At 49.9% G+C, this 26,650-nt stretch overlaps 1 protein-coding gene across 15 annotated transcripts in view; it reads right to left on the bottom strand.

The window, feature by feature from the left end:
- The window catches only part of NFIA (nuclear factor I A), a 359,817-nt gene that overhangs the window by 239,968 nt on the left and 93,199 nt on the right, over positions 1 to 26,650 (bottom strand). For 8 of the 15 annotated variants that reach the window (XM_057409347.1, XM_057409345.1, XM_057409352.1 and 5 more), the window contains exon 2: positions 7,964 to 8,495. In XM_057409347.1, coding sequence (XP_057265330.1) covers positions 7,964 to 8,495 — 532 coding nt within the window. Of the gene's footprint in view, positions 1 to 7,963; positions 8,496 to 14,129; positions 14,555 to 26,650 lie in introns of those variants that run through there. The other 7 variants (XM_057409354.1, XM_057409357.1, XM_057409359.1 and 4 more) reach the window with 4 other exon arrangements.

Here is a 26,650-nt window from a genome sequence, read left to right as displayed (position 1 = left end):
AGAGGCACTGCCCTGAGCAGGGATGGGATGGAGAACACAGGGTTTAACAGGAGATCCATCTGGGATCGGAGCTGGATGTATGGAGCCGCCTTGAAATGTTGGCTCACCTATGGGAGTTATATGGCACATGTGAGTAAAACATCCAGCCTTTCTATTGTGGGAGGATTGTGGATGCTGAATTGCATCAAGTTTGGTCAAGCCAGCCCTCGGCTACAACACAAACTTGCTTATATACATTAAATGGCATCTGATGATACTTCTCTTTGCTTCATTTCCCCAGTGTGGACTGGGATGCCTCCCGTGCTGCTATGCAATGCACGAGATAGCCATCTCCTCACTTGTGAAGATAAATGTCATCTCGGACCTCTGACATCATGTATCCTCCAAGTAATTATTTTTGATATCATAAGAGTGGTACAGGGTGCACAATAAAATTAAAAAGTAGAAAGCAAGGTTAATAAGATTATGGTGTTGGGATAATAGGTAATGCATTTTGCAGTATATCCTTAAATCTGCCCTCTCAAAACATAATTAAATAACTGTGATTTATATTTTAAAGGAACGCAGACACGCAGTGTATCCTCCAACCCACACATGCTAATTGCCTTCAGCCCCTGAAAATCACACAGTTGTTTGCAGCTTTTTAATCCTCCTGTGTAAATAACCCGACTCAGGTCCAAGTTATGAACAATAAAGTCCAGGAAACTTTCAGACGAGCGTGTCATTAAACCCGTCTTGATTTTTATCTTGCTAATCTAATGGCACCGATGTGGACCGAAGCCCGTCGGGAAGCGGGAACGACTCCCCGGGGCCCATCGTACCGGCCGGAGTGCCAATGTGCCGGCTCTCCGTGACACCAGGATAGCACTTGGACCGGGAGAATGGATAGTAAGGATCTAAAGAAGAGACTGAGACACTCTTAGGAAGAGGTAATGGATGTATAAGCTCAGGATATCCCTTCCTGGACCTTGCTGTGTGTCTCTGTGCACCGCGGTGGTGCAGGGACCGCGGGCAACATTGCCTACACGCTTCACGATAGGCAAAACTCAACTGTGCCGCTCTCCATTTTGCACTCGCACGTGAGAGCCTGGCACACAAAATGGAGGCCCTCGGCCCTCATAGATTTTACAGACAGCGGCTACAAATCCAGCCCGAATCCGCTCGCTCTATGGCAGCCACATCCTCCTCCAACGTGCCATGCATGGGGCTGAGCATCATCCATCCCCTGGGTGGGGACGTGGAGCGATGCTGGCGAGAAACACTTCCAAAAAATACATAAATATGCTGTTATCTCTCCAACATTAATTACGCTGTGATGAGGGGATCAGCCCTGGCAACTGGGCATAAAACACTGCAACCCCCCCCAAAGAACTTGCTGGGATCAAACTGCCCCACACATCACAGACGCCATGACCCATGGGGTGATCCCAGCCAGGCTTTTTGGTGGCCTACAGTAATGGAGGTGATAATTCACACTCAGCAAAGCCAAAATGAGTGAAGAGCATCACATGAACAGAAAACCCAAAGTGATTAAAATGAATTTTAGTCCACCGACAGCTCTTATCTACCGAGAACCCTCACTGTCGTAAGGAAACCTTCAAGGTCGGCTGCTGTTAGGAGGCTAAAATAATTTGCCCTGAATTTGCAGCCTGTAATTTAATCAGCAGCTCCAGCCCTTGCCTGTGTGGAAGGGAGCGGGGGCAGAGCTGGACCCGCGGCTCCCATCGAGGATGCCCCAGAAGCAGTTCCCTAGCCCCGGAGGATCCAACTTTGGGATTTGTGTTGCAAAGCACAGGCTTTTGCGGAGGAGTTGAAGGTTTACAGAGCACAGGGCTGGAGTTTATTTGCTGGTTGCAAAAGCCTCTGCCGGTGCCTGAACCCGAAGCATCGAGGGGAGGAGGAGCAGGAGGAGCTGAGAAACTCAAGGCATGGAAAGTGAAGGATGCCCTTTCCTTTACATCCGAATAGGGAGAAAATACATAATTGTAATAATAAGTAGCGGGTTTTAGGCACAATTAGGATTCCACTGTCTCTTTGAAGGGTTTGAAAAGCTGACACGATGTTTTGGGTTCTCCAGATTCAGCTTTGAGGCCTCAACCAAGAGAAACATTCAGCCCCGCTGTGTACAGCAGTGACCACAACAAAGATTGTGGTTTCTCCCACACTCGCCTTAAATAGATCTAAATTAATGCTATTCATCATTGGGTGGAAAAGAAGGGAAATATAAAAGTGCAGTCACTTGTAGAAAAGCCAGCAGCGTTGGGCAACTTTCTTACCATTCAAAGGCTTCTCCTGCTCCTGCACCTCAAAGCCCAGCGGGGCAGGGAGGCATGGAAATAACGCACCCTTATATTGGCCGAACCCATCACCTGGAAAACATCCTGAGCACATGAAATACCTCTTTATCCCGTGTTTATTTGTTGTTGCTGCTGTTGTTGTTGGAAAAAAGGGAAAGCTAAACCACATGACTGAACTCCTGCCAGGGGTTCGTGATAGAGCAGACCGTCCCGAGTGCCGCACCAGTTAGTATCTGAATTATCACGGATACTCACCGGCTCAGTTACAACCGCGCAGGGAGAGCAGTTGTCCCACCTAAATCCTGCTTCTGTCAGCTACCACCCTGCTCACGCTCCAGAGAACACCCAGTCCTGCTCCCAGAGCAGGGAGCATCGATAGATGGAGATATCTCTGTGCACCACATAGGGTGTGTGGATCACAGTGTTTCGTGCACACCCATGATAGGCGGGTGCGTGAAATTTGGGGTATCGAGCTGTAGCTGTCATCTCCCCACCTCTCCCAACTAAGATACAGACCCAGGCTCCCACCGCTGACTTTTTATGGGCACCTTTACTAAGGCTAAAGCAACACAAAATCTGCCTTCTCCTGGTATTCCTTGAGAAACACGGCGAGATGTCTTTGTTTCACTTCCTTCTTTAGAACTACACATGTCTTACTATGGCAAAAATTAATGTAGGAGAAAACCTCAGCCCCTATGAGCCCCAAAAGATTAAAATCTCAGCTGAAACTGAACTACCCAGGTTCCCCTTGGCATGCACAGGGAGCCCTGGATAGGGAAAGTGCATGAAATAACTGCTGCAAAGCTGGCTGAGTAAATGTAATCTGGCTGTAGAAATGTGTAAGAACTCTTAACATCACAAACAAAACTTTTAGGAGCATTTTGGATGTATGCTGGAACAGCCATGGGCTGCAAGTAGATTTGTTATGTATGGAGGGAATGTCACGGATGGTTTAAAAGTCTTTAGATATGTGTAAAAACAACATATATATTACGTATTATCTCCGCTGAACAAACACCATTTGAAATGTGCCCCTTTTTAACTACCATTATGAGCTGTCTAAAGAGCATTTTGGTTGAAACTTGGGAGGAAAGGATGGGGGCGGGGGGGAGGAAAGCCCACTGATCTTACACCTGCTCTTTAGCAGTGGGAAGTAGGTTCTCAATCTGTTAACATGACCATCTGGTCAATCTGCATATCACGGCTATCTGGATTACTGTACGATGGAATGACAATAACGTAGCCAAAACAAAAGTAAAATGCATCAAAACCTAACAGTGGCAGGGCCCTTTTGATTTTAAATTAAATAATAAATGTGGTATCACAGCAAAGCGGGGAAGTCAGCTAAATAATTAAAACTGAGCCTTCGTTACGGCATAATTAAGCAAACAATACGGTGTGTGTGCTTCTATAGGAGCTAGCAATAGTTTCCACCGTCGAGCGCTCCACTTTTGCTCAGCAGCTCTCAGGAGTTCAAGACGCTGCGACAGCTCTTTTGGTGATGTACAGTATTGTCAGGACACCTCTCACATCCCTGCAACACGGCGGGCCGGCTGCGGCTATTAACAGGATTAATGCAGCAACAATCAATACCAATTGTACTAAAAGATTACAACGCAAAGCCTTGTGTGTACCTTTTGGACTTCCCAGTACCTCCAAGGGTATTTTGGCTATCTGCAGCTGCTTCCTGCATTAACCAATCTTTGGGTTATACCCATTGATACCTCTTTTGTGGTGGTCCAAGTGGAAATATTTTATACCCAGTGATAGAACGTAAAACGGGTCTGCTTAAAGTTCAAGGTCATGTGCTATATACTATTGCCCAGGCAATTAGCCATAAAGCACATTCAGTCACTAAGTAAATTTTCACAGGTGCAGAAATAAGGCTGACTTCTCGCATCTTCGCTGGCTTCTGTTCTAAATACCAATAGCAAAATGAGCTCGTGTCAATAAAACCTTACCCGCGGATTTTTCTTAAACTTGGGATTTTTAAATGTCCTCCTGGAAGATTAAAAGATTTTCTCTGCTACAGATACCTCGCTAGCTTAATTCTCGCCCAAAGCGCATAAGGACGGCTGTCCAAAAAAACCCATCCGGGCATCGCAGCATCGCCTCCCGGCCTGCCATTCAGCTTCATCCACTGCAGAAGCCTCAAAAAACTCTGACCTCTCACCAAATTTAACTACTTCCATTGTGAATCCATTCTCCCATCCGATCACATTAGCAGAAGGAACTCCAAAGCAGTAAAAAACTCCAGAAAGTTCTCGGTTGAGTGCCTACTAATGAACAAAGGTTAACTTTATCTAAAAGGTCAAATGCCTGGTGGCTAAGGTTGTGACCTTAACAACTTAAATTGTGACCTTGCCACGTGCCTAGTATATTGTAGATTCTGATACAGATCATCTGGTAAAGGGCTGGTCATAAATTAGCTTTACTGTTTGACTCCCACAAAGAAAACGGTTTGCCACAATGGTTTCCAACTTGTCATTTGATACAAGAGCAGAATAAGTGAAAACTAAAAAGCCAGCCTAAGTTCAGGGTATGAAAATGTCGCCTGCTTTTAGTTAAGCAGATTAGAAACTGCAAACTGAGAGCAATACTCTAGATTTCAATTCGTTTTTTGGTCAACCTCTAATTCACAAAACACCGATCTTCCTTTCCTTTCATCTTATTTTTTTTTTTTTACTTTTTTACAAAAATGACATGTAGTTTGCCTATTTGCATATTTTTGTTTTCTCTTTCCAGCCAGTTCTTAAAGAGAATAATTGATTTCAGTAGCTTTGTAAGAAGCACTATTTAAATCCGTGCACATGTGTTCCCTTACAGATGATAGTGCCTACTGAAGAAAAAGCATGGATTCAAAGCAATAATTATCGTACATGTTTAGAAGGAAAGGGGCATCTTGCTGCCGAAGTCAACTCGAATAAGGGCATCTTGGAAGAGAATGCTTCCCCCCAGAAAAAAAAGAAGAAGAAGAGTAGAGGAGGGAAGAATAAAAACACAAGAAAAAGAGAAGCGAGCACTATGGGTGAAAAGGTCACAATGGTTTTGGCACGTATCTTCAAGCACGTTTCGGAGTCTGTGCCTCCTGCCAATACTGGCAACTTCTCAAAACTTTTAAGGAGGTAAAAACATTGTTTAGTGTTTACAAATCTTCTGTACTATAGCAGATGCTTGTCAAATCCGCTATATGTAGGTTGACCAGCCTACCTAATATTTGCGCTGGCGACTTCCTCCTTATACTGAAGCGGTCCATACGTTTGGGGAGCGAGGCCCGATGGAGACAAAGGATCCCTTAATATTTTTTCCCTTTTCTTTTGTAATTTTCCTGTTGCGCACCCGGCACAAGCTGCCATTACTGCGGGTCTGCGGGAACCAATGGCTGTCAACTTGGCCAATGTTCAGGTGTAACAAAGACTGCTGGGAAACATCGGAGGGGGGAAAAAAAAAGGGGAAAAAAGGGGGGAAAAAAGGAGGTAGCCTACATGGGAGGCTTTAGATACACCTCTGTGAAGCGACAGAGACAGCGACCATGCTGCGCTACCTCCTAAAAATCATTTTGTCCCCCTCCCCGGTGAGGTTTAGCAGGGAATACGCCAGCACAGGCTACCGCATTAAGAGCACAATGCGATGCGTGCCATCAGCAAACAACGGCCGAAAAGGCGACGCGGCGCGGTCGCTGCTCACACAAAACCGCACATCTAGCCCCAAAACCCGAGCCTAAGCCTTGTGCTAACATCTAGTCTGAAGAGCGATCAGTGCAATTGCTGCCTGTTGACGATGAAGGCAGAAATAAAGGAGTTCGCTATCAAGGGTTCTGTTTGCCAAGAGTGTGCTGATAAGATGGTATAACCCTTATCACAACGTTGAACTTCTATAACATCTATTGCCCCGCTGTTATAACAGGGAGAGGATCCCTTCAAGCTCCTCAGAGTACCTCTGAATATGGTCCTTTTCTCCCCATCCTACATTTTTGTGACCAAACACACAGGCTAAACCAAGACCGCTGGTTTATGTGAACAACTTTTTTACCACGTAAAAGGCTGCTTTGCACTTGGAAAACATAATATGGACCAGTATTTATTGGTACCATACGAAATATATATCTAAATAATAAAAACCCACATGCCATACAGCAGTAAATAGTGTTTTCAGCAGTAGGGATCAAAGTGCTTTAAACGCATCACCCTGCTCCAATGTCCAGAGGAGGAAACCGAGGCAGACAAAAGGGATGCGAGTCGCCGGTCTCCTTGGGGATGGTGATGGAACGGGAAGGGACCCACAACGCTCCAGCCCCAACTCCCTTTGGTTAGCCATTAATTGGTAATCCATCCTTCATTGTGCTCCGTAACAGACTGCAGAGTAAATAAATAATTTCCCACAATATTTGCCTGCCTCCCCTTCACCATAAACGCGCCATACGATTCACCAAAGTGCAAAATAAATGTTGCAGCCTATTTGTAGGGAATACCGTGAGGATACTTGGAAGTTATTGCCAATCATACCCGCAAAATCAGGTCCCCAACACTGCCTATTGTAACAAGAACTCCGCACAGAAAAACTTTTGGGTAGCCAAAACTTTCCGCGAGACCCTCTGGAAGAAGTTGGCATTGGAGATGCAGGCTCCCAGCGCTGTAATTTGCTCAATTTTCCTACTGATACATATTTGTATAGAAGCGGTTTCTACTCATACGATTCCTCTTCCCTCTGCTCTTCTGTTTTTCCAGCCCCACAACTTGCAAGTAAGGCTGAAACCCATGAGGACCTATGCATACCATACGTGAAAACCGGGACCTAGCACTTCACACACACACATTTTTCTGTGATAGAATCACTCAGGAGAACTACAATAGCATATTATTTTAACCAGCCAACGTACTACGCATCCTCTGAGCATACCGAGTACCAGGGCGTACCTTGCGCTGGAGTTGGAGATCCCAAGATTTTCATCACATGCAAAAACCATCTCAGTTTCCCCCCCTTTATAAGCACAATATTATCAAACCAGGAACTTGTTTCAAGACCTGCTCAGCTTCTAAGTGTATAAAATGTGATGTTTTAGGGGGGTTGTATGTCTCCTTTTCCCCGCAGGGTTACCACTGGGGTTGTTTTGTGGCCGCTCAGACCTGACGACTAGGTTTGCTATCAAGGGATCATCTTCGCCTTTCCCTCCGAGCCCAATCCTGCAGGATTTACACTCCCCATCCCCATGGGGTAAGGCTATGTAGTACTCCTGACCTACAGGCCTCGGGCACTTGTAGCCCTCTCAGACTACTTTGTGCATAACATGGATAAACTTTTATTTTTGAAAAATCAATTAAAAACTGCTTTCCCCCAAAACCAGGATAATAAAGGAAGCCGCGTCCGGCTGCAGTCCCTCCAGGACAACATTTAGGATAACACCTGTGAAAGATGCCCAAAATACCATTATTCCGGGGAAATCGAGAGCCACTTTTACATGGCTGCACCTTAAAAACCCACCAGAAAAATCAAAGGGGTGAGAAGGGAGAGTTCTGGCACCCTTGGCATTCTCCTCACCGCCCCGGGAGGGCGATAACCGGCATTCCCTGCTCCCTCCCCACCTCATGCAGCTGCCGCCAAGGATACGGCACCCGGCACGGAGATAAACAGAAAAGTTGGAGAAGGTGGTATAGAAAAGCACTTACCTGCTGCGTGCACAAAGTATGCCAAATATAAATCGAGTTCCTTAACAGAAACTCCTATATGGTGGGGCTGTACGCACAGCCCGGGGTTAGAGCACTGTGGGGACTTTACAAGGCGCTCGCCATCAGTACTTTCGAGCGGAATACCTTTAAATAAAATCACCATAACAAGGTCCAACCTCCAGACCTTATCTGCCTGGCGAAGGCAGTCAATTCTTCTCATCTTGCCCTTCTGGTCTGGATTGGAAAGAACGCAACACGGAGGCTTTTTTCCTGTGACTGTGAGAACAAAATCCTCCCGAAATTCAGGCCTGATATCTTTCCGGAGCTTTGCCAGAAGTCTGGATGCCCATTTTTGCTTTACCTCGGGTTTTTCACTTAGCAGTTCGTCCTTCACGGCTCTCTCTTCCTCTTTTGACATGCGTTTTTCATGTTTTTTGAAGTATTTTCTTTTTCGGGCTTGCAGGTTGAACCACGTGTATGCAAACGCTCGGACGTGAGGCAGAAGTGCTTCGATGAAGGGATGAAATTCATCCTGCAAAAAGTTACAGAGAAGGGGCGATGTCATCGAAACCATCAACAAAAAGCTGCCAGAAACAGGGCTTTCCCGGGATGGTGGGAATTAGGAGGCTCTTTGGATGTTTTATGGGCTGTAGGGTTTGTATCCCTTCCTGACAGACCCCAACTCGTCACCGCCGCATCAACCCAAAACCTCTTCTCGCACCTCCCCGAAAATAGGGTCTGACTTCAACCGAGGACGCAATGATGGGGCCCTTTCCCCAGTTCCCAAATCTCCTTAAAAACACAAGGTAGAATGAGTTAAAAGCTAAAAACCCTGCTGCAAGTCCACTTGCGGATCGCGTATCTCCCTTTGCTCTCTCCCTGACCCCGCTGCTTGCGGTGTAGCCAGCGTATGCCCGCCAATTTGGCAAATCCTAAACATTTGGATGCCAATCAATGTTTGTATGGGGAAGTCTAAAGTATAGTGAAACTTTCCCTAAGATATATTTGGAAATAGCAGCAGGCAGTATAGTAAAACACCAATATAGCGGCATATACGAATACAATGAAGGGCGGTTTTCTCTCCAGTTCCTAAGCGCTGAAGGGAGTAGAAAGCAATGTGGCCGATTTATCCAGCACACATGGCAATAACTAATACTGAAATCCTGGAAAATGCAAGTCTCATGAATTAATTTTTATTTTTATTTATATTTATTCAAAAGAAAAAATATTAAAACCTGAAATTCAGACTTATTTGGGAGAATCAAACTCTGAGGCTTTCCATAAAATACAAATAAACAGGGGAAAAAGTAAAATACAGGAACAGAAAACCTGAGCGCAACTTAAGCAAATACACAAAGGATTATTATTTTTTCCCCTTTATGCTTCGTGTCGCATTTTTATGGACATGAAACTAAACGCGCTACTTGGAAAGTTAGTTTGGCCATCCAGAGACACTTCTTGCTTTGTGTAACGATGAGTTAAAGATCACCTCTCTTCCTTGGCACATAAATAATCGTGATTAAAAGTGTGCCGACAATAAAGAAATGGCAGGAAAGACGCACACACCCCCCAATTTTGTTTAATAAAATAAAAGTATATATCCTCAAAAAGTACTACATAAATCAGCCCAAGGGATTGAAGCACATTATAATACACTGGGGCCACACTTCTTGTTTTATTCTGAATAAATGAATGACCGAACTCCAGGCTGCACATAAAAACATATATAGCCTGTGGGGCCTGATCCAGTACCGCGTGCCGGGGACATCCCTGCTTCCAGGGGCTGAGTTGCTCCTTTTTCTCAGGATTGGGCCCTCCAGGAGGGGAAAAATAGAGTCATTTGTGTAGCGATTCTCCCAGCCGGGTCAGAGCCTCCCGCTGCCCACCCTTGCGAGGCACCACTGGGGATTTTTCACAGTAACTAACTTTTCTTATTGTAATTATCCCATGGAGTGCATTTCCGACCCAAATCATTTCAGGTCGTGCAAATATTGCTATTAAAGCAGACATCTTCCTTGCTTCCAACACCTTATTTTACCTTGCATTTCCTTTGCAAAAACAATGAAAAACTGAGAAATCAATAGCAGAAATACCCATCAGCAAAATCCTGTTGTAATTCCAGAGCTGCTGACTCCCCAAAAGCTCCCCTTGCACTTACTCCGAGTGCCCCCTGAATTGTAAAGACTTATATCTATGGGTGATACCACAGCATTTACATCTTTTATTTTCAACACAGATTGCTAAAACCCCACCAAAAATGGCACAACGGATTTCCCTGTGGCACAGCAGAGCGGCAGTGACCGCAAGGACTGTGAATGCTTATTAAAATAGAAGCAGGTAAAACAAAATAAATCAGTCTGATGATTGGCACATTCCTGATTTTTTTTCCCTCCCTCCTCGAGTGGAAAAGATAAGTTTCAAATTTCAATAAAGTTGGGGGGGGGGGGGGGAGTTAAAAAAAAAAGGAGAAGGAGAGAAAAAAGATTGCTGCGAGTTTGCAGTCGGCAGATTCAAAAAGTGAGAGGAGGCACAATCCCAGCACATGGAGCTGCTCGCACCCACCAGAAACAGCTCTCGCAGGGAAAGGGAAGGGGGGGGGGAAGAGGAAAAAATAATCAAATCTATAAAAACTACAGGTCCCTACAAGCTATTAAAAATAATAAACCCTCCCTTCTGATCCCTCCTGAGCTTCTCCCTTCGCCAGACGGGGAGAGCCAGGGAAAAAAAGGGCCTTTTGTCAAGTGGAAGTTTATCTGCGAAGGTACACACAGAGCAGAGGCTCGACAGACCCACAGCGAGCCAGGGGAGCGCTTCGAGCGTCCCTCGTTTCCAAACACGTTCTTGGTACATCCTGAAATATTTCAACTTTCCTGCTTTAAGCAGCGCTTTTGTCCTGCCTGCTCTCATGTGCTCGGGACTTTTTTGACTCGACGCTGGATGCTATCCAAGAGAGAGTTGCTTTAACCTGCGCTAAAGCTCATTGCGACGATGCGAACCTGAAAGGGGAGGTAGAAACAACACCCCCCCCCCCACACCCCCCAGAAAGAACTGATTTAAAACCCACTTTAAAAGACTTCAGGGGGAGGGAGAAGGGGGGGAAATAAAAAGGTGCTTTTTTCTTTTTGTGGTGTGAAGCCTATGGCTGAAGTAAATGAGAGGCACTGCTGCTCAGCGCGCGAGGTGTGCAGTGTTAGCCTCCAATGTGTCTGTTCAAAATGGTGTACGAGGAGAAAAGGCTCATGGCTCGGAACCAGACCAACTTTCCAAGTGTCCTGGTAAACTCCAAATCCCACCGCTTCCACCTCCGCGGTGAGGTATAACCAAAGGCAAAGTGGAAAGAAAAAGCACTCGGGGCTGATCAAACAAAATTGGGCTGGAAGCTGGGGGGGGGGGGGGGGGGGGGGGGGGCGGGGGGAAGCACTTTCTGCACAATACAATTACTTATTTCAGTGTTATTATAGGGCCCCTTCCCGAAAAAAAACTTTGGGGAATGTGTCAGTGCAAGTGTGCTAAGGACTGGTCTGCGGGCTCGCTGTAAAACAGCAAGATTTTAAGTAACTGATGGAAAAGGAGCTGATCTTTGCCTCTCCCCAAGTTAGCTTTAAGGGAAACTTCCAAAGTGTTTGATAAAGACATTTGCTTCCCCCCCTCGGTGTTTGATGGGCCACCTAAAAAGAAAAGGCACCAGAAAGCTGGGAAAGCAAGAATAAAAAGTTTCCTTTTTATGATGAGGATGATGGTGGTGATTTATCCCATTGCACTACTCCCCAAAGTTTGTGGCTCCAGCTCTTTTCCGAGAGCAGCCTGTTTCCAAGAAGCACCTCCAATTTGGGCCGCACCATTGTGTGGTGCTTCTCCCCCAAATTCCCTTCCGCTCTCCAGTAAAGGTATGAAAAAAGGATAACAAATACATAAGAAAACAGAATTAAACAACTGCAATGAAAGAGACCCAAAAGCGCTCGTAAGAATGTAACACTGCAAAGGAGCCTTTGGAAACAATATATTTCTGCTGATCCTTTTGAAATGAAGCCAGCTACAGTGCCCCTTGTTAATATATTTTTTACAATCCATTTGCTTGTAAATCTATTTGGAGCTGTGCATGTGTCCCTCAACTATTTCCTAGATCTTCAGCAGATATGTAAATGGAACGATGTTTAGATTTTTCCTGACAGATGATACAAAATGCTCGTGCCTTTGCAGTGCCAGTGCGTGGATGAATACCGCTCACAACTCGCGTTGCGGGCTGTTTTCCTTTTCTAACCCACTTGCGAAAGCTTCCCTTTAAATCTGAGGCAAAACTTAACACACACACACGCAAAAAAAAAAAGGAGAAGGAAAAAAAAAGAAATCTCCGTCCCAAAACTCGCATCAATAAAAGCTCCTGAAATGGAAAAAAAAAAATGCCGAAATTGCTGTGATTGCTCAGGGCTTGTCCCTTTTCTCCATTAAAAAATGACAGAAGCACCTAATTGATCCTTTGGAGAGGAGAGTTTGTCGGGAGGCCTCTAATCCTCATCTTACTTTTCCAAACGTGCAACAAGAATGCGAGGTTTGAGTGCAAGCACGGTGGTTCCCCCCCCCCCCCCCCCTTTTTTTCCCAATTTTTTCTTATTTTAATCAAAATAAAAGGGGGACACACACAACACAACCTGGGGGCCGGGGAGCACCCAAGCATGGCTTTATTTTACTGTCCTCAATGTGTAACTGGGCCTAGCGCACCCCAGCAGCAGCCGTGCAGCTGCGGAGCGATGCGGAGCACGGCCGGCCGGCCCTGCAAGCAGCCTGGTCCTCGCCCTCCCGCACCGGCACAACTGACAAAAAACAGGTATTTTCCTCGAGCTGGAATTCCAGGAGCAAACTTTGGGCCAGCCGGAACGCACGCTCGCATCCCGGCCTCTCCAAAACTCCCTCCGCTCCCGTTTTCCTCCTGCCTTTCATCAAGTGTACGGAGGGCTTTTAAGCCCGGTGGAGTTTTGTGCCTTCGCTCTGGCTTCTCCTGCAGAAATTTAAGGGAATGAGGAGGGGAGGGGGACGGCGGTGGAAGAAGGGGATGAAACTTTTGCAGCTCTTGGGGAGCTGCCTCCCCTTCTCGCTGCGTTTTTCTCGCCGGGAAGAGCCCGGAGAGGCTTTCTCACCGGGAGAAAGAAAATATTCAAATTAAATTAATAAGAATAATGTAGTCAAAATCTCCTGCAGGAGGAAATAATCTGGGGTTTGAGTCCACCACAAAGCATTTCCTCGTTAAACCATTATATCCTGCTAATTGAAGGTGTGTAATTTAGCGTCCTGCAGCAGAGCGCGGGGAAAAAGACCGGGGGGGGGGGGGGGGGGGGGGGGAAGGGGGTGCAGCGGTGCTCCGCGGCCGCGCAATTCGGGGCACCGCGGAGTGACACCCCCCCCTCCTCACCCACCCCTCCGGCCCCGTCCCGCCGCAAAAGTTGCGCCGAGTCCCGCAGGGGGCCCGATCCGCGGGCGGGAGGGTGGCGGGGGGGGGGGGGGGGGGGGGAAGGACACACGCGGGACAAGTTTGCGGGTGTCATCCCCCCCCTCCTCCCCATACACACACACACACACGCTCCGGTCCCTGCAGAGTCGCGCTGCGCGGGTGCGGAGGACACCGCACCGCGCTGCGGGAGCGTGCCCAGGAGCGGGGAACGGAGCCGCCTGCGCGCCCGCGGAATGAAAGGACGGGGGTGCGGGTGAAGCACGAAGGAATCCCACCCGCGTAACCCCGAGCGGGGTGTCCGGGCGGTGCGGGCCGGGCCGTGCTGCGGGAAGGCGCAGCGGCCGGTAGCGCTGCCACGGGGCCGCGGTGAGGGGCGCGGGCGGCGGCGGCGGGCGGCAGCATCGATCGCGGATGACCAAGCACGGCGGGGCCGTGCGGGGCGTCCCGCAGCATATACCCCCCCCCCCCATTAATTAAACCATTAATAAGTAGGCGCCATTAGCCATGTGCAGCCACAAATGGCCGTGCGGGAAGGGGGGGGGGGGGGGGAGTGGTGGTGTGGGGGGGGTGGGATGCAAGCGAAAGGCAACAAAGTTAGTTTCGGCGAGCGGCGTTTCTGCCCCTTTCCCGGCGCGCACACACCCCGCACCACGCTCACACGCAGTCCCGCACACCCGCACCCCGCAGCGCCGGCCCCACCGCGCCCCGGCAGCCGCTTACCTGGGTGAGACAGAGCGGAGAATACATGACTGCTGCGGGGGGCTGCGGTTTGGAGGTGTGCGTGTGCGGGAGAGAGGGAGAGAGAGAGGGGGAGAGACAGAGGGAGAGGGAGAGAGAGGAGGGGAAAGAGGAGAGAGAGAGAGAGAGAGAGAGGAGAGAGGAGGGGGAGCCCCGAGCCTGCTTCTTGCTTTCACATTTCCAACTCTGCCAAACTGCAGCCAGCGCGGAGCCGCTCCATGAGCTGAACTTTAACCCCGCCTCGACTTTCCCGCACTACGCGCTCGGCATGCCTGCCCCGCGCGCCGTTAAAGGCATAGCGCACGCTTTGCGCGCCCCCCGTTACGCTCCCCCGCGGCCTCCTCCTCCTCCTCCTCCTCCTCCGCTCCGCGCCTCTCCGCGCCGCTCTGCGTTGCCCTTGCGCCGCGCCGCCCCGCTCAGCGCAGCGCTGCGCGCCGCCCGCGGGGGGCGGGGAGGGGCGGGGAGGGGGCTGCGGCGCATCCGCCTCCCTCCGCCCCAACGCCCCGCAGCGCGGGCAGCCGCGGAGGGGACGGCGGGGACAGGAGCGAAGTTTGCGCGGGTTTGAGGAGGGGGTTCTGCGGGGGGTGGGGGTTGGTATCATTATTTATTGGGGCTCTTTGGGGGGTTGTTTTTGGTTTTTTGCTTTTACTGCGGCTCCGCTCGGCCCTTGGCCGGGGGGGGGTGGGAGCGGCGCTGCGTTCACAACTTTCCCTATCCCCGTTGTCACTTGTCATTTTAAATCCAGCACTTGATGGTCAAGGGTGCTTATTCCACTTTGAAATAATGATAAATTAAATAACACCCGCATAAATTAATCCCGTCGCCCCCCCCCCCCCCTTTAATTAATGAAATCATCCCTTAAAAGTGAAGCGCTTAACATTAAAAATCCACCCGCGCCTCCTGCCACTTCCCGAGCGCATTGTCTTGGCACCGGCAGCGTTTGGGTTTGGGGTTTGGATGCTCTCCAGCCCGCTCAGGGGGACTCGAAGGGTGTCCCGTTAGGGGTGGGTGTCCCCGCACCTTCTCCAGCTTAGGAACAGCATTTCCCATTGACGATGGAGGGAGTTGAGGCGGCCTCCGCGTCCCTGCGCGTAGTTATGCGCGGAGGGGGAGGACACACACGTAGGGAAAAATCCCAAACATAGCAAGACACCGGGGGGGGGGGGGAAACACACACAGAGCTCGTTTAAAAGACGGCGGGGAGGTTGCGCGAGTGCGGAGGGGCGCGCATCCAACTCCTTCCTCCCCCCGTTCTCCTCCGTTCCCAGCCTTTTGCGGTTTGCAGCATTATCTTGGAGTAACTTTTGGCGCCCTTCGGGAGACTTTTGGCCGCGGGACGGCTGGTTGCGCCCTCTAGGCAGGGCCCGCGGTCAAGCGCAGCCCCTCCGCAGCCGCGGACAACGCACACCGCATTCCCCCCCCCTTCCAAAATTAAGCAGAGCGAAAGCGCCTTCTCCCTCTCCCCCCGCGCCCCGCTGTACTTTACAGCGCTATAGGGCTGTGCGCGCAAAGTATATTCTTATTTTATCGCAACTCTGCCTTTTGCTAAGGATGCCTTCAATAATAAATAATTTTAATTCTTTTTCTATAGGAATTAACTTTTTTCCGCCCTCCCACCCCCTTTTTTGGTGGTTTTTTTTTTTTTTTTGGTGCTAAATCCGGAGGTTTCCGCGGCTCCAACTTCGGCGGAAAAGGCAAAAAAAAAAAAAAAAATAAAAAGCCCGAAAAAAAAAAATAAATAATAAGAAAAAAAAAAACAAACGCGCCCCTCCCCCCGGGGGAGTTCAAACGTCGCAACACCCACCCCTGCCGCTGATTGGACGGAGACCGGCGACGTCACACAGCCCCGCCCCGCCGATTGGCCCCTGCCGCGGTCCGTCACACCCCGCGCCCAGCCGCTTTTCTTTGTGCGCGGCCGCTGGCGCTCCGGACGGCGCGTTTCGGAGCCGGCGCGCAGGAACGGGCGGCCCAGCGGAGAGGGGGGGGGGAAGTATCTGTCAAAGTCAGCGATTTCCTTAAATCCCTTACAAAATAATTATCAAAACAGAAAAAAGAAGGGAAAACCCCCTCAAAACGTAACCCCGGGGCAGACATCCGCGGCCGCGCTCCCTCCGCGCACAGACCCCGCGCAGCTCTTGCCCAGACAATAGCTTGCTACCCGCTGCAAAAACATAGAAATTGGGTTAAAACCCACAAAAACAACGCATAAGAACCTAAAAGAGGAGTTTTAAGGCCGCGCCCGTGCATAGGGAGAAAGCGAGAAACTTGGCGCGGCCCCGGCCGTTGGCACTTTATGTTTTTACGTCTCTATTTTTTTAATTTAATAGCTAAAATAAACTTGCGGCCGTTGGGAACCCGGAAGAGAATAAACGCCGCAGCCAATTGCCGCCTGCCGTTCGGCGCCTTGTTTGCTTTGGGGCTTTTTCCTTGGGTTCGGGGTGTTGATCCCGGTGGCTCCGCACCCGGGGTTGGGGGGGGGGGCGGGATGCATGCGGCAGGGCATCCCGGGTCCGGGTCGCGCTACCCAGGCACTGCCGCTGCCTGTCCCCTCTCTGCCGGGCAGGCTCCGGCGCCCGGGACTTTGCAGAAGTTGCGAGCGATTCGGCAGCCACCCGCGTCCCTCCTCCCCTTCCCCTCCTCCTCCTTCCCCATTCCCCCCCCCCCCCCCCCCCCCCATTTCCGCAATCGCCGCAATTTGCATAGGAGACCCGCACCGGGGGGTGGCGGGGCTCACGGACATCCCCTATCCCTCTATAGCCTCCCCTCCCAAGGACGGGCGGCCCCGCTGCGGGCCTGCAGCCAACAGACCCCCCCCCCCTTCCCCTCTCCCAGCCGTGGGGTCCCCCGCAGGGCTGCTTTGCTCTGCGGGAGGGCGACGAGGGTGCTGCGGGTAGCGAGCGCCCCTGGCACGGGTAACCCCCTCTTTGCACGGGTAACCCCTTATACGGGTAACCCCTTCCATGCACGGATACCGCCCTATTGCACGGGTAGCCCCCCTGCATGTATACCCCCCTTTGCAAGGATAAACCCCTTCTGCATGGATACACCCCTAACCCTCTCCCTTGCACGGATAACCCCCGTCCTGCACGGTCAACACCCTCCCCCCCCACCTTGCATGGGTACCCCGCTTTGCACGGGTAATCCCCCTTTTGAAAGGATAACCCCCATACTACACGGGTAACTTCCCCCCCCCCCTTTGCACGGGTAATCTGCTCCCTGCACAGATACACACCAACCCCCCATACCCCCCCCCCTTTTAGCACGGATACTCCCTGCCCTGCACGAATAACACCCTTCCCTTGCACAAATACCCTCCCTCCAAGCTTCCCCCCACACCCCGCATACCAACCCTCCCCGGCGCAGGGAACCCCCTTGCCTTGCACCATCAGCGCTTTGCTGCACGGGCAAAGTTCCCCGGCACTACCAAACACCACCCCCACCGCTTTCCACGGGCACCCCCCAGGCTCTGCACCCCCCACCCCGTGCTTTGCACCCCCACATCCCGGGTACGGAGCCCCCCCCCCGCCCCGGTCCCTCGCCAGGGGAGGAACTTTCCTCCCAGCAGCAGCAGCAGCAGCAGCAGCAGCAGCAAGCGGCTCGGCCGTGCCTGGCAGCACTGCAGCAAGCCGGAGCCGAGCTGCTGCAAAGTCTCCAACTGACACGGCACCCCTAAAATAGTCCTGATTTCATCCCTGAAAGGATTTCCTGGCTTTGTGTGTCTTAACTAGCCTTGGCCATTTTTTGTAGAATAACCCTATTATTCACAGCTCCGAGGGTACAATCTGCTAAAGTCACTTAATAAATAAAAAAAAAAAAAGAAGAAGAAGAAAAAAAAAACCTTCAAAGGGCGTGAGAAATAAAGGCAAACAAACAATTGTCTGTAGCTCTCAGCTCCCCTTGATCGTGGATACCCGCTTCATTAACAGCACAAGCATTATAGTCTTAAACTGGAAGCCTCAAGATGCGTGATAATACTGCAAAATTAATTTGGGGGGGGGGGAAGAGAGTGGATCTGAAGGTTAATGACTATTTTTTTTGAACAAGAAAATGAGACTTTACTCAGCACAACTTATAACGAGTGGCGTGGTTCTGCCTCTGAATGTATTGCTTTGAATTGACTGGGGCAGGTATTTAAAGATGCAGGGAGCTGCAGGGGGGTGAGCCGGGGGGTGTGGGGGGAAAGAAATAAGACCATAAAAAAACCCGAAACCAACTCAAATGGTGATTTTCAGCTTAAAGTTTGGGAGCTCAGCCCCGCACTGGAGTGTTTGAACCTCCCAGTAGCATCTCCGCTTTCCCGGTTACCTCATGGTGACCCCTCGGAAGGATCCCGCCGATTCCCAGCGGTCTGGATACCACAGGTTGGAAACCATTGGTTTTGCATAAAGTTCTGTTCTTGGGCTCAGGCTTAGGTCAGCTCTTAGCAAATTGTCGAAGGGTGATGTGTACTGCATAAATTAAAACATCATGTCCCCTCGCCATGTGAAAGCATTATTAAAAGAAGCATAATAAGGGATTTCCACCATGTTATCAAGCGTACAAAGAAAACTCCGAATGGGAGGGATGGCTGTCATCGGGGTAGAACAAGCTGGGATTTTGGAGAGGCTTGAGAAGCGCTTTGAATAGCCCGTCAGTTGGACAAGGATCAGCGCTGACAATAGCCGGGCTATATGTGGTATGGCCTGTTAACATAGAGCAGCAATCATTAAAGGCCTCATCCTGACAACGGGGCCCTCAGCCATGGTAGTGGCTTTGGGAGATACCCCAAAGCCCACGGGGGTGGCTTTGCCCTGCTGAGATGCCGAAGCTCCCCGAAATCATGGGGGGGGGTCCAATCCTGACCCCCTTTCCATCAACACCTCACATCCACATACTGCTATGACTTGCATCTCCACAACCATTTACAGACTTAAATGCCATTATAGTTGATGGAAATCAATGCCCAGAAGTTCTTGTGCCATCCCACAAAAAACACTGTGGAATTAGTTACAAAGCCCAGCAGAAATGTCATGGAGGAGGCAGAGGTTAGCGCCATCCTTAACCTCATCCCAGCATCCTGTGTGAAATTCATAGTGTGAAAGTACTAAATATGAGCGTAGATTCTGAGACTGTCTGTGGGGAAGAGATTGTGTTACAATTTCATTGTGTACACAGGGAGCTGAGCATAATGGGGTTTTGCAAGGCTTGGCTGGACAGGGCTTGGAGCAAGCTGCTCTAGTGGAAGATGACCCTGCCCGTGGCAGGGGTTGGAACTGGATGAGCTTCAAGGTCCCTTCCAAATCAAACCATTCTATGGCTCTGTGATTCCTCCCCAGTCTGAACGCTACAGAACTGGATGCAACATAAACACAAAGGATGCAGAACTTGCAACCTCCAGGCTCTGAATTTCAGGGGACAGCTTAAATAAGCAGACTAATAGGTTTGATGGGAGTTCTCACCTTACGCCACTAAATACATGTGAATGAGTATTTTGTAATACTGAACACAGTATTTCCAGCCCTTCACCATGATTCCCAGCGGGAGAGGAGGATGAAAAGGTGCTGTGGTCCCCATCTGACCAGAATTTGGGATCTGGTCCATAGGTGCATCACCAAAGTCACATCCATGTGGGGATGGGAATTAAAGTAGCTGTGCTAAGGGTAAGTGGGAATCTCTGCGCTATGAATTTGTCGATCCTTTCCTTTTCCATGTGAAATCTCCTACTTTAAGCGTGAGTTACTGGAGGCATTGCTGCCTGGCATGGCCCTACATGGGGTGCTGGCTCCAGAGCCAAGCATATCACAAACATGCCCGTGGACTTGTAATGCATTTCCAAAGGGTCTTGAGACTATTGCGAAATGCGCTGTGGAAGAAATAACTTCCCAGCAGAAGTGCTCAGGCTGCAGAAAGGAAGCGAACGGAGTGGCGAGAGGCGGGATGGGCAGCGTTTCCCCTTTTGTTTTGCTGCAGATCTTCTGATGGGGAGCAAAATAAATGATACTATTTTAATATAAACACTGCTTCGTAAGCAGAATTTGTCTGAAAACCAGAAATACCACAAAGCGAAAGTTCCCTGTGAAAGTGAACACAGTTTAATAACCTCACCGTGATTTACTGATGGTTTCAGCAAGCGCCCGCTGACCCAGCCCTGCAACTGTGTGCACCCAAAATCCCTGCCCACCATCTTGATGCCACTAGCCAGCTGGATAACCCCCTAAATCCGCAACCAGGATGCGAATATGTACAATCACCTTTGGATATATTTTATTTGTACCCAGCCCTGTGGTGTTATCACTGCTGGAAGCTGCTGGACACCTCTCACAGTGGTACAAAGTCATTCTCTGGCAATACTAAGTGCTTACGGTGCGCGGTGCTGATATTGCCACCATCCCAAATCCAATGTTTTATCAGGCAGTTTGGCATAAACACTTTGGACCTGATGTGGAATGCCTCGATAGAAATATTGCTTGTGCAAAGTTTGCGCAAGGGTGGTATAAATGTGGTGTGGCAAATTATATTTATATGCCTATACACTATTTATTTTCATATTTTATATGCATATATGTGCATTGTCATATTGATCTATGCAATGTATTTCTCAGAAGGAAGGTATGGTTTTTGTTGCTGGTTTTCATATGAGAGCAGTTTATATTCAGGGTTCGCTCATATAGAAGCTGAGATTCATTATATGGTGTGAAACATAAACCCTAACAGTTGCTTGCTGGAGCAACTTTGTAAGATTCAGGTAACACAAACTGAGGTGTGTTACAGAGAAAAAGGCACCTCTAAGAGAAAACGGGACATGCAAAGAACATCACCTACCCCGCTGAGAAGCAGTGGAGGGGTATTTTAGCTCTCACTAAAGTGCCTCCCCTTTACTGCAAGGCTGTGCTCCAGAACTTGCAAAATGAGATGTGCATTATTTCCTTATATAAATAAATTTTAGAATTCAATAGAATTCAATAAATAAATAATAATAAAAGACAATCAAAGCAGCAACGTGTTTAAATACTTAAATCATTGTTTTTTCCACATTTCTTATCCATGCTAGAGCTCTGGGAAGGGAAAAAAAACTAGTAAATCTGAGTGGCCTTTTCAGGCAGAAAACCAGCCCAGCTCTGTACCTAAGCTCGAGACTGGCAAGGCGGGCACGGGAACAGGTGCAGGTTTATTACTGCTCCTCTGGCATCGTGTGTGTCGCATTGAGTTCATCTGCAAATCTCTTCTGCAACTCTTGTTTTCAGTGCAGTTTAAGCCCTGCTGACCCAGAGCACACACGAGGCTTATACAGAGTAGTAAAGTTTTCCATCACAAGTTTTCCTAACTCTGTTTTCTGCTATAAAAATTACCCTTTTCAGACACAAATCAGGTATTTAAAACGTGGTAAGGTCTATATTCTTCATAGGAAGGACAGGCATTACTACAGCTATTTTAGAAACCCCACTTTTATCCCATTAACTTTAAACTAAATGAAATTTTAGGGAATAAAAAGTAATACCCTTCCACTGTCATTAGTAGCTTTCCACATCTCTGGCTTTCCTAATTTTACAGACAACTTCATAACACGCAAGGAGTGAGTTATAAAGGTTTTAAAGTTGGACTCGATGATCTTATGGGTCTTTTCCAACCTAAATGATTCTATGATTCTATAACAGCCCTGTGTACACATGCAGAAGTTGGTCATAAGAACTCAAATCTGCACAAGAGCCAATGCTTCTGCCTGAAAGAAGTCACTAAAAAATCCCGGAGGGAAGCGCACCCGGTCCGCTTTGCTTGCTCTGCCTTTCCCAGCGCCTACAGCAAAAGAACCGTGTTAGTCCCAGCTCCTGAAATATTTTTCTTTGGGAAGTCTTTATTACTGTAATTCACTGACCTGCCGCATTGTAAGCCCTGGCAATAGAGATCCCTGGGGTGGGCACCCTGCGCTGGTACCGGATCTCTCTGGAGAAGCTGTTTTTTTATGCAGAAGAGAAGGATTTCTTTTTAAAACCAGAAGTGTAATCCGTGTGGGCTGCCTGTCACAATCACTGCTCTCCTCTCTTAACAGCAGGGAGAAGGTGAGACCATCCTCTGCTCACCCGACTGTTGTGTGAACTTCTCTACAGGGCTGGGAAGGTTTCCAGCGGGTAACCCCCGGCACAGCCAGGCGCGATGCACAGGTGGCCCTTACAAAGCCTTTGGATTCCTGGAAAAACACATAAATCACGACACCGCCCCTCGTACGGATGCCCGACCCCTTCGTTAACTTCTTGGATGAAAAGGTTATTTCTGAGCCTATGGAGCAGGTGTACATACGGTTGTGAAACTCGCAGGCAAAGGCACACAGAGCATATTATTTCTCCCTTAGAAATCCAAGCTTGGAGATTCCCCAGCCGGGCTCCCCTCTCCTCCAGGAGGAAATAAGCATTTCCTTGCAGATCTTCAATTTATTATTGTTATTATTATTATTTTAAACCCTCTTCAGATTCAGCTTGCCACTAAATATAGAAACTCTTGGAGCTGCACAAAACGTGCATCGCCCCACAGCTGCTCATTTGCAATTTGTTCTGCGCTTTGAAAATCTCTTTAACGCCACAAATAAACTTTGGGAAAGTTACATCCCAATAAACAATGAGGTGTTGTTTAAAATTACATGTGCTGCTGTATTATTAGGTCTCTACCGACACTACAATTATCTTTTTGAAGCTGGCAATAACGCATTAGCTGTGCAGTCAGACGCAGAAATAGAGCGGTGGATAAGCCCTCTGCCATTTTTATGAATGGAAAATATTTTAACAGATTCTTTCCACTTTCTTCTTTGCCCTCTCCCCAAAAGGAGCCCCCTCGACGAGACTCTTTCCCCACGTCGCTTTAATATTCATATATATCATCCATACATTGCGATAGGTGATTAACCGCCTTCCCCCCCCACCTCCACCCCACCGCCCCGAACAATACATATACTTATTGGATTAACTACTCAGTCCTCGCTGGGAAGCAAAGCGGTATCCGTGAGCTCTCGCTTTTATTTGCACGTACAGTTGTAGGTCTGTGGCACGGCAATAAAATCAAACCCAGGAATAACAGAAAAAAAGGTGAATAATCCCTACACGGGCGCGCAGTCTCCGCCTGCAGCATCCGCCAGCCCCGCAGCACCGGGTTTACCCGCCGAGGGTGTTCGCAGCCCGGCGGCTTGTGCCCGGTTTGCACCCGCCGCGATCCCAGCAGAGGCTGCCCGCCCTGGGCGGCGGTGATGGGCGTCGCGGCTGCCGGTCCTCCGCGCCCCCCCTCCGGCAATGCTTTGGCACCGCACCGCGAAGAGGCGGGGGGGAGCGGGATAGAAAACAGAAGGGGGGAAAAAAGGGAAAATAACAGTCTTTAAAGTTTGCTGTTTGATTTCGGTCTGGCTTCGGGATTTGGGTTGGGTTTTGAGAGGGGAATAAATCAATAAATCTCGCAACCTGCCATCTCTGCCTCCTCAAGCGATCGCCAAGCCCCCGGTAGCCATTTTCAGCTAAGGTGCAGGGAAAGAAAAAGGATTTAAAAAAAAAAAAAAAAAAAAAAGAAAGAAAAAAGCCAAGAAAGGAAAGAAAAATAAGAAACACAAACGAGGAGAAGCGCAGCCAGCGCAGGTCGGCACCGCCGCCACTCCAGTCGCTCCGCGCCCGCTCAACCCCTGCCGCTCGCTCCGCAGCTCCGAATTCCCCCCCCTTATTTTTTTTCCTTTTTTCCCCCACTTTTCGTCCCCCCATTTTCTTTTTTGCCCTCCCCCACCCCCTTTTTTTGCCGCAGTGTCCGTCCGGCGCTGCTGATTTATCGCTGCTCCAGCCCCGCTCCCGATCGTGTCACGGTAAATCCCGCACATGCGGAGAGCGGGGAGGTTTTGAGCTACCCTCTCCCCCCCCCCCCCAAAATAATAAATAAATAATATATATATAAATGCGAAAAGAAGAAGGGGGGGGGGGGGAATAAATCCAGGGCACAGCCAGCGCCCCCCGACCCCCGCCGCAAAATCAAGTCTCCACTAAAGTATTGGGGGCGGCGGAGCGGGGCGGCGCGGAGGGAGGGAGGATGGAGGGATGGATGCAGGGATGGATGGAGGGATGGATGCAGGGATGGATGGAGGGATGGATGCAGGGATGGATGGAGGAGGGAGAACGCAGGCAGGGAGGGGGGCACCTGGCAGCCACCGCCCTCCCGGTCACCCCCCCCGCCGCCGCTCCCTGCGGCGCTTCCCGGGCCCGGTGCCACCGGCGTGGAGGGGGGTCACGGGGGGACCCGCCGGGCCCTCCCGCCAGCACGGTACTGCCTGCCAGCGCACAGCCGCGTGTCTGCGCACATCCACACGGGCTGTGTATACATCGAGCACATGTATGTGCCTGTAGAGGGGGGGTACGTGCGGTGAGGAGCGGTGTATCGGCCGTTGGCACCTTCCCTGTGGCAATGGGACACCGACCCTCAGTGGCAATGGGAAGCAGTCCCCCTGTGGCAATGGGACACCGACCTCCGGTGGCAATAGGACACAGACACCAAGTGGCAATGGGAAGCAGTCCCCCTGTGGTAATGTGATGCAGACTCTCAGTGGCAATGGGGCACAGTCTCCTGGTGGCAATGGGACACCGACCTCCAGTGGCAATGGGACACACACCCCTGGGCAGCAGCCTCCAGCTCTCCCACTTCCCCAGCAGAGGTGTTTCATACAAGTTGGGTGCAGTTACTGCAGGACCCTCCTGCCCCAGGGCTGCTCCTGCTGCCCACAGGTCAAACTGATAAAGCCAAGGGGTCCCCTGAACCTGGGGGTTTGGGCATCAGGATGAGGGGGCACAACTTGACCTCTCCCCACCAGCCCCGTTAGGCCCTGCAGATGGGTTCTCCTGTTGTTTCTCATTGCATCCTTTAAAAACTAATATATAAATATACAACAATACAGAAAAAAAGAAATCAGTATCAAAAAAAAAAAAAAAGCACTGGTGGCATTGCTATAATCCAGCGGTTGACACAATCCATAGGGATTTTGTCCCACTGTGGGCTCTGCCAGGTCCCCTTGGCTGCAGCCAGGGCAGGGTTGGAGGGGGAGAAGTTTCAGGAATCCCTGCAGCCCACCAGATGCATTTGCAGTTCATTGGGAATTGTGCTGCTGCATGCAGGGCAGTTGTACACCACCAGTAGATGCTTACATGGATAATAAAACCTGGGATAAGCCGCCCAGTAATCGCACAGCACACAGGGCAGGGGGCTGAAAATGTTCTCTGCAGTTGCACCACAGTGACAAACTGATTTATTTTCCTCAGAGACATCTCCAGAGTTCCAGTGTTGCCCCAAACTTTGGTGCAAGTGACTTCTGCCCTGCTTGGCAAAGAGAACCTGCAGGCAGGCCCTTGGCATGTGCAATACAGGGAAAACACTGAATCTCCACGGAAAACCCTGCCTCTTGCACACGGTTTGAAAATCGGTAAGTGAAGGAGAAGTGGACAGAGCACAGGACACTGGGTGCTTGAGTGGAAGGAGAGGGTGGCCATGGCTGTCTGCCTCCCCCATCCAGTGCAGAATGCAGTGGAGATGCTTTTGCCACTTTGCAGCAGTGCTGTTCATCCTAAGGCCTTTGAGATGCTGGGACAGGTTGCTATAAAGGAAGGAGCCTGTTCCCACCTGAATGGGCCAGTGCCAGTGCATCTGGAGCCCTTGGCCATTGGGTATGAAGGAGGCAGCAGCACGACACATCCCCACTTGAGCTTCTTCGCCTTATCCCTTCAGGTGGGTCTATGGCAGTTTGAAAGCTTCTATGGAAGCTGGGACAGTAAGGGGCCAGGTACGCCTCAGATGGTACACTCGATTCACAGGTACGCCAGCACAACAGTACCCCTGATTCACACATACCCCAGCACTCAGGAACCCCAGCACAGGTACCATGATTCACAGATACCCTAGTGCTCAAACATCGCAGTACTCAGGTGCCCCTGATTCACAGCTACCCCAGTACTTGGGTACCATATTCACAACTACCCCAGTACTCAGGTACCTGATTCACAACTACCCCAGTACTTAGGTACCCTGGCACACAGGCACCTCTGTTTCACAGGTTCCCCACTACAGAGGTACCCCAGTATTCAGGTACCTTAGCACACAGGTACTCTGTTACACAAGTACTCCAACACTCAGACACTCCAGGACACAGTTATCCCAGTACATCTGCACACGGGTACCCCAGCATACAGCTACCCCTGTACACTGCTACCCCAGCACACAGGTACGACAGTACACAGGTACCCCAGCACACATGTAGCTCAGGACTTGGGAACCCTGGCACACAGATACATGAGGACACAGGTACCCCAGAACACAGATACCCCAATACTCAGACACTCCAGTACACCAGTACCCCAGCATAAGGCTGTACCTGCAATGCAGATATCCCAAAATACATCCCCTGGAACACAGGTATCCAGCACATGGGTACCCCTTATCCCATTACCCCTGTCAGGCCACCTGTCCATACCATGTGCCCCACGCAGCAGTGAGGGTTGGGCTCACAGAGGGGGGGGTTC

This window comes from Pezoporus wallicus, unplaced genomic scaffold (assembly GCF_028554395.1).
Source record: "Pezoporus wallicus isolate ANWC-B61680 ecotype Strahan unplaced genomic scaffold, APGP_CSIRO_Pwel_v1 contig_8108, whole genome shotgun sequence".
NCBI lineage: Eukaryota > Metazoa > Chordata > Aves > Psittaciformes > Psittacidae > Pezoporus > Pezoporus wallicus.
The sequence above is the reverse complement of the archived record's forward strand: the minus strand, read 5'-3'. Positions and strand labels throughout refer to the sequence as shown.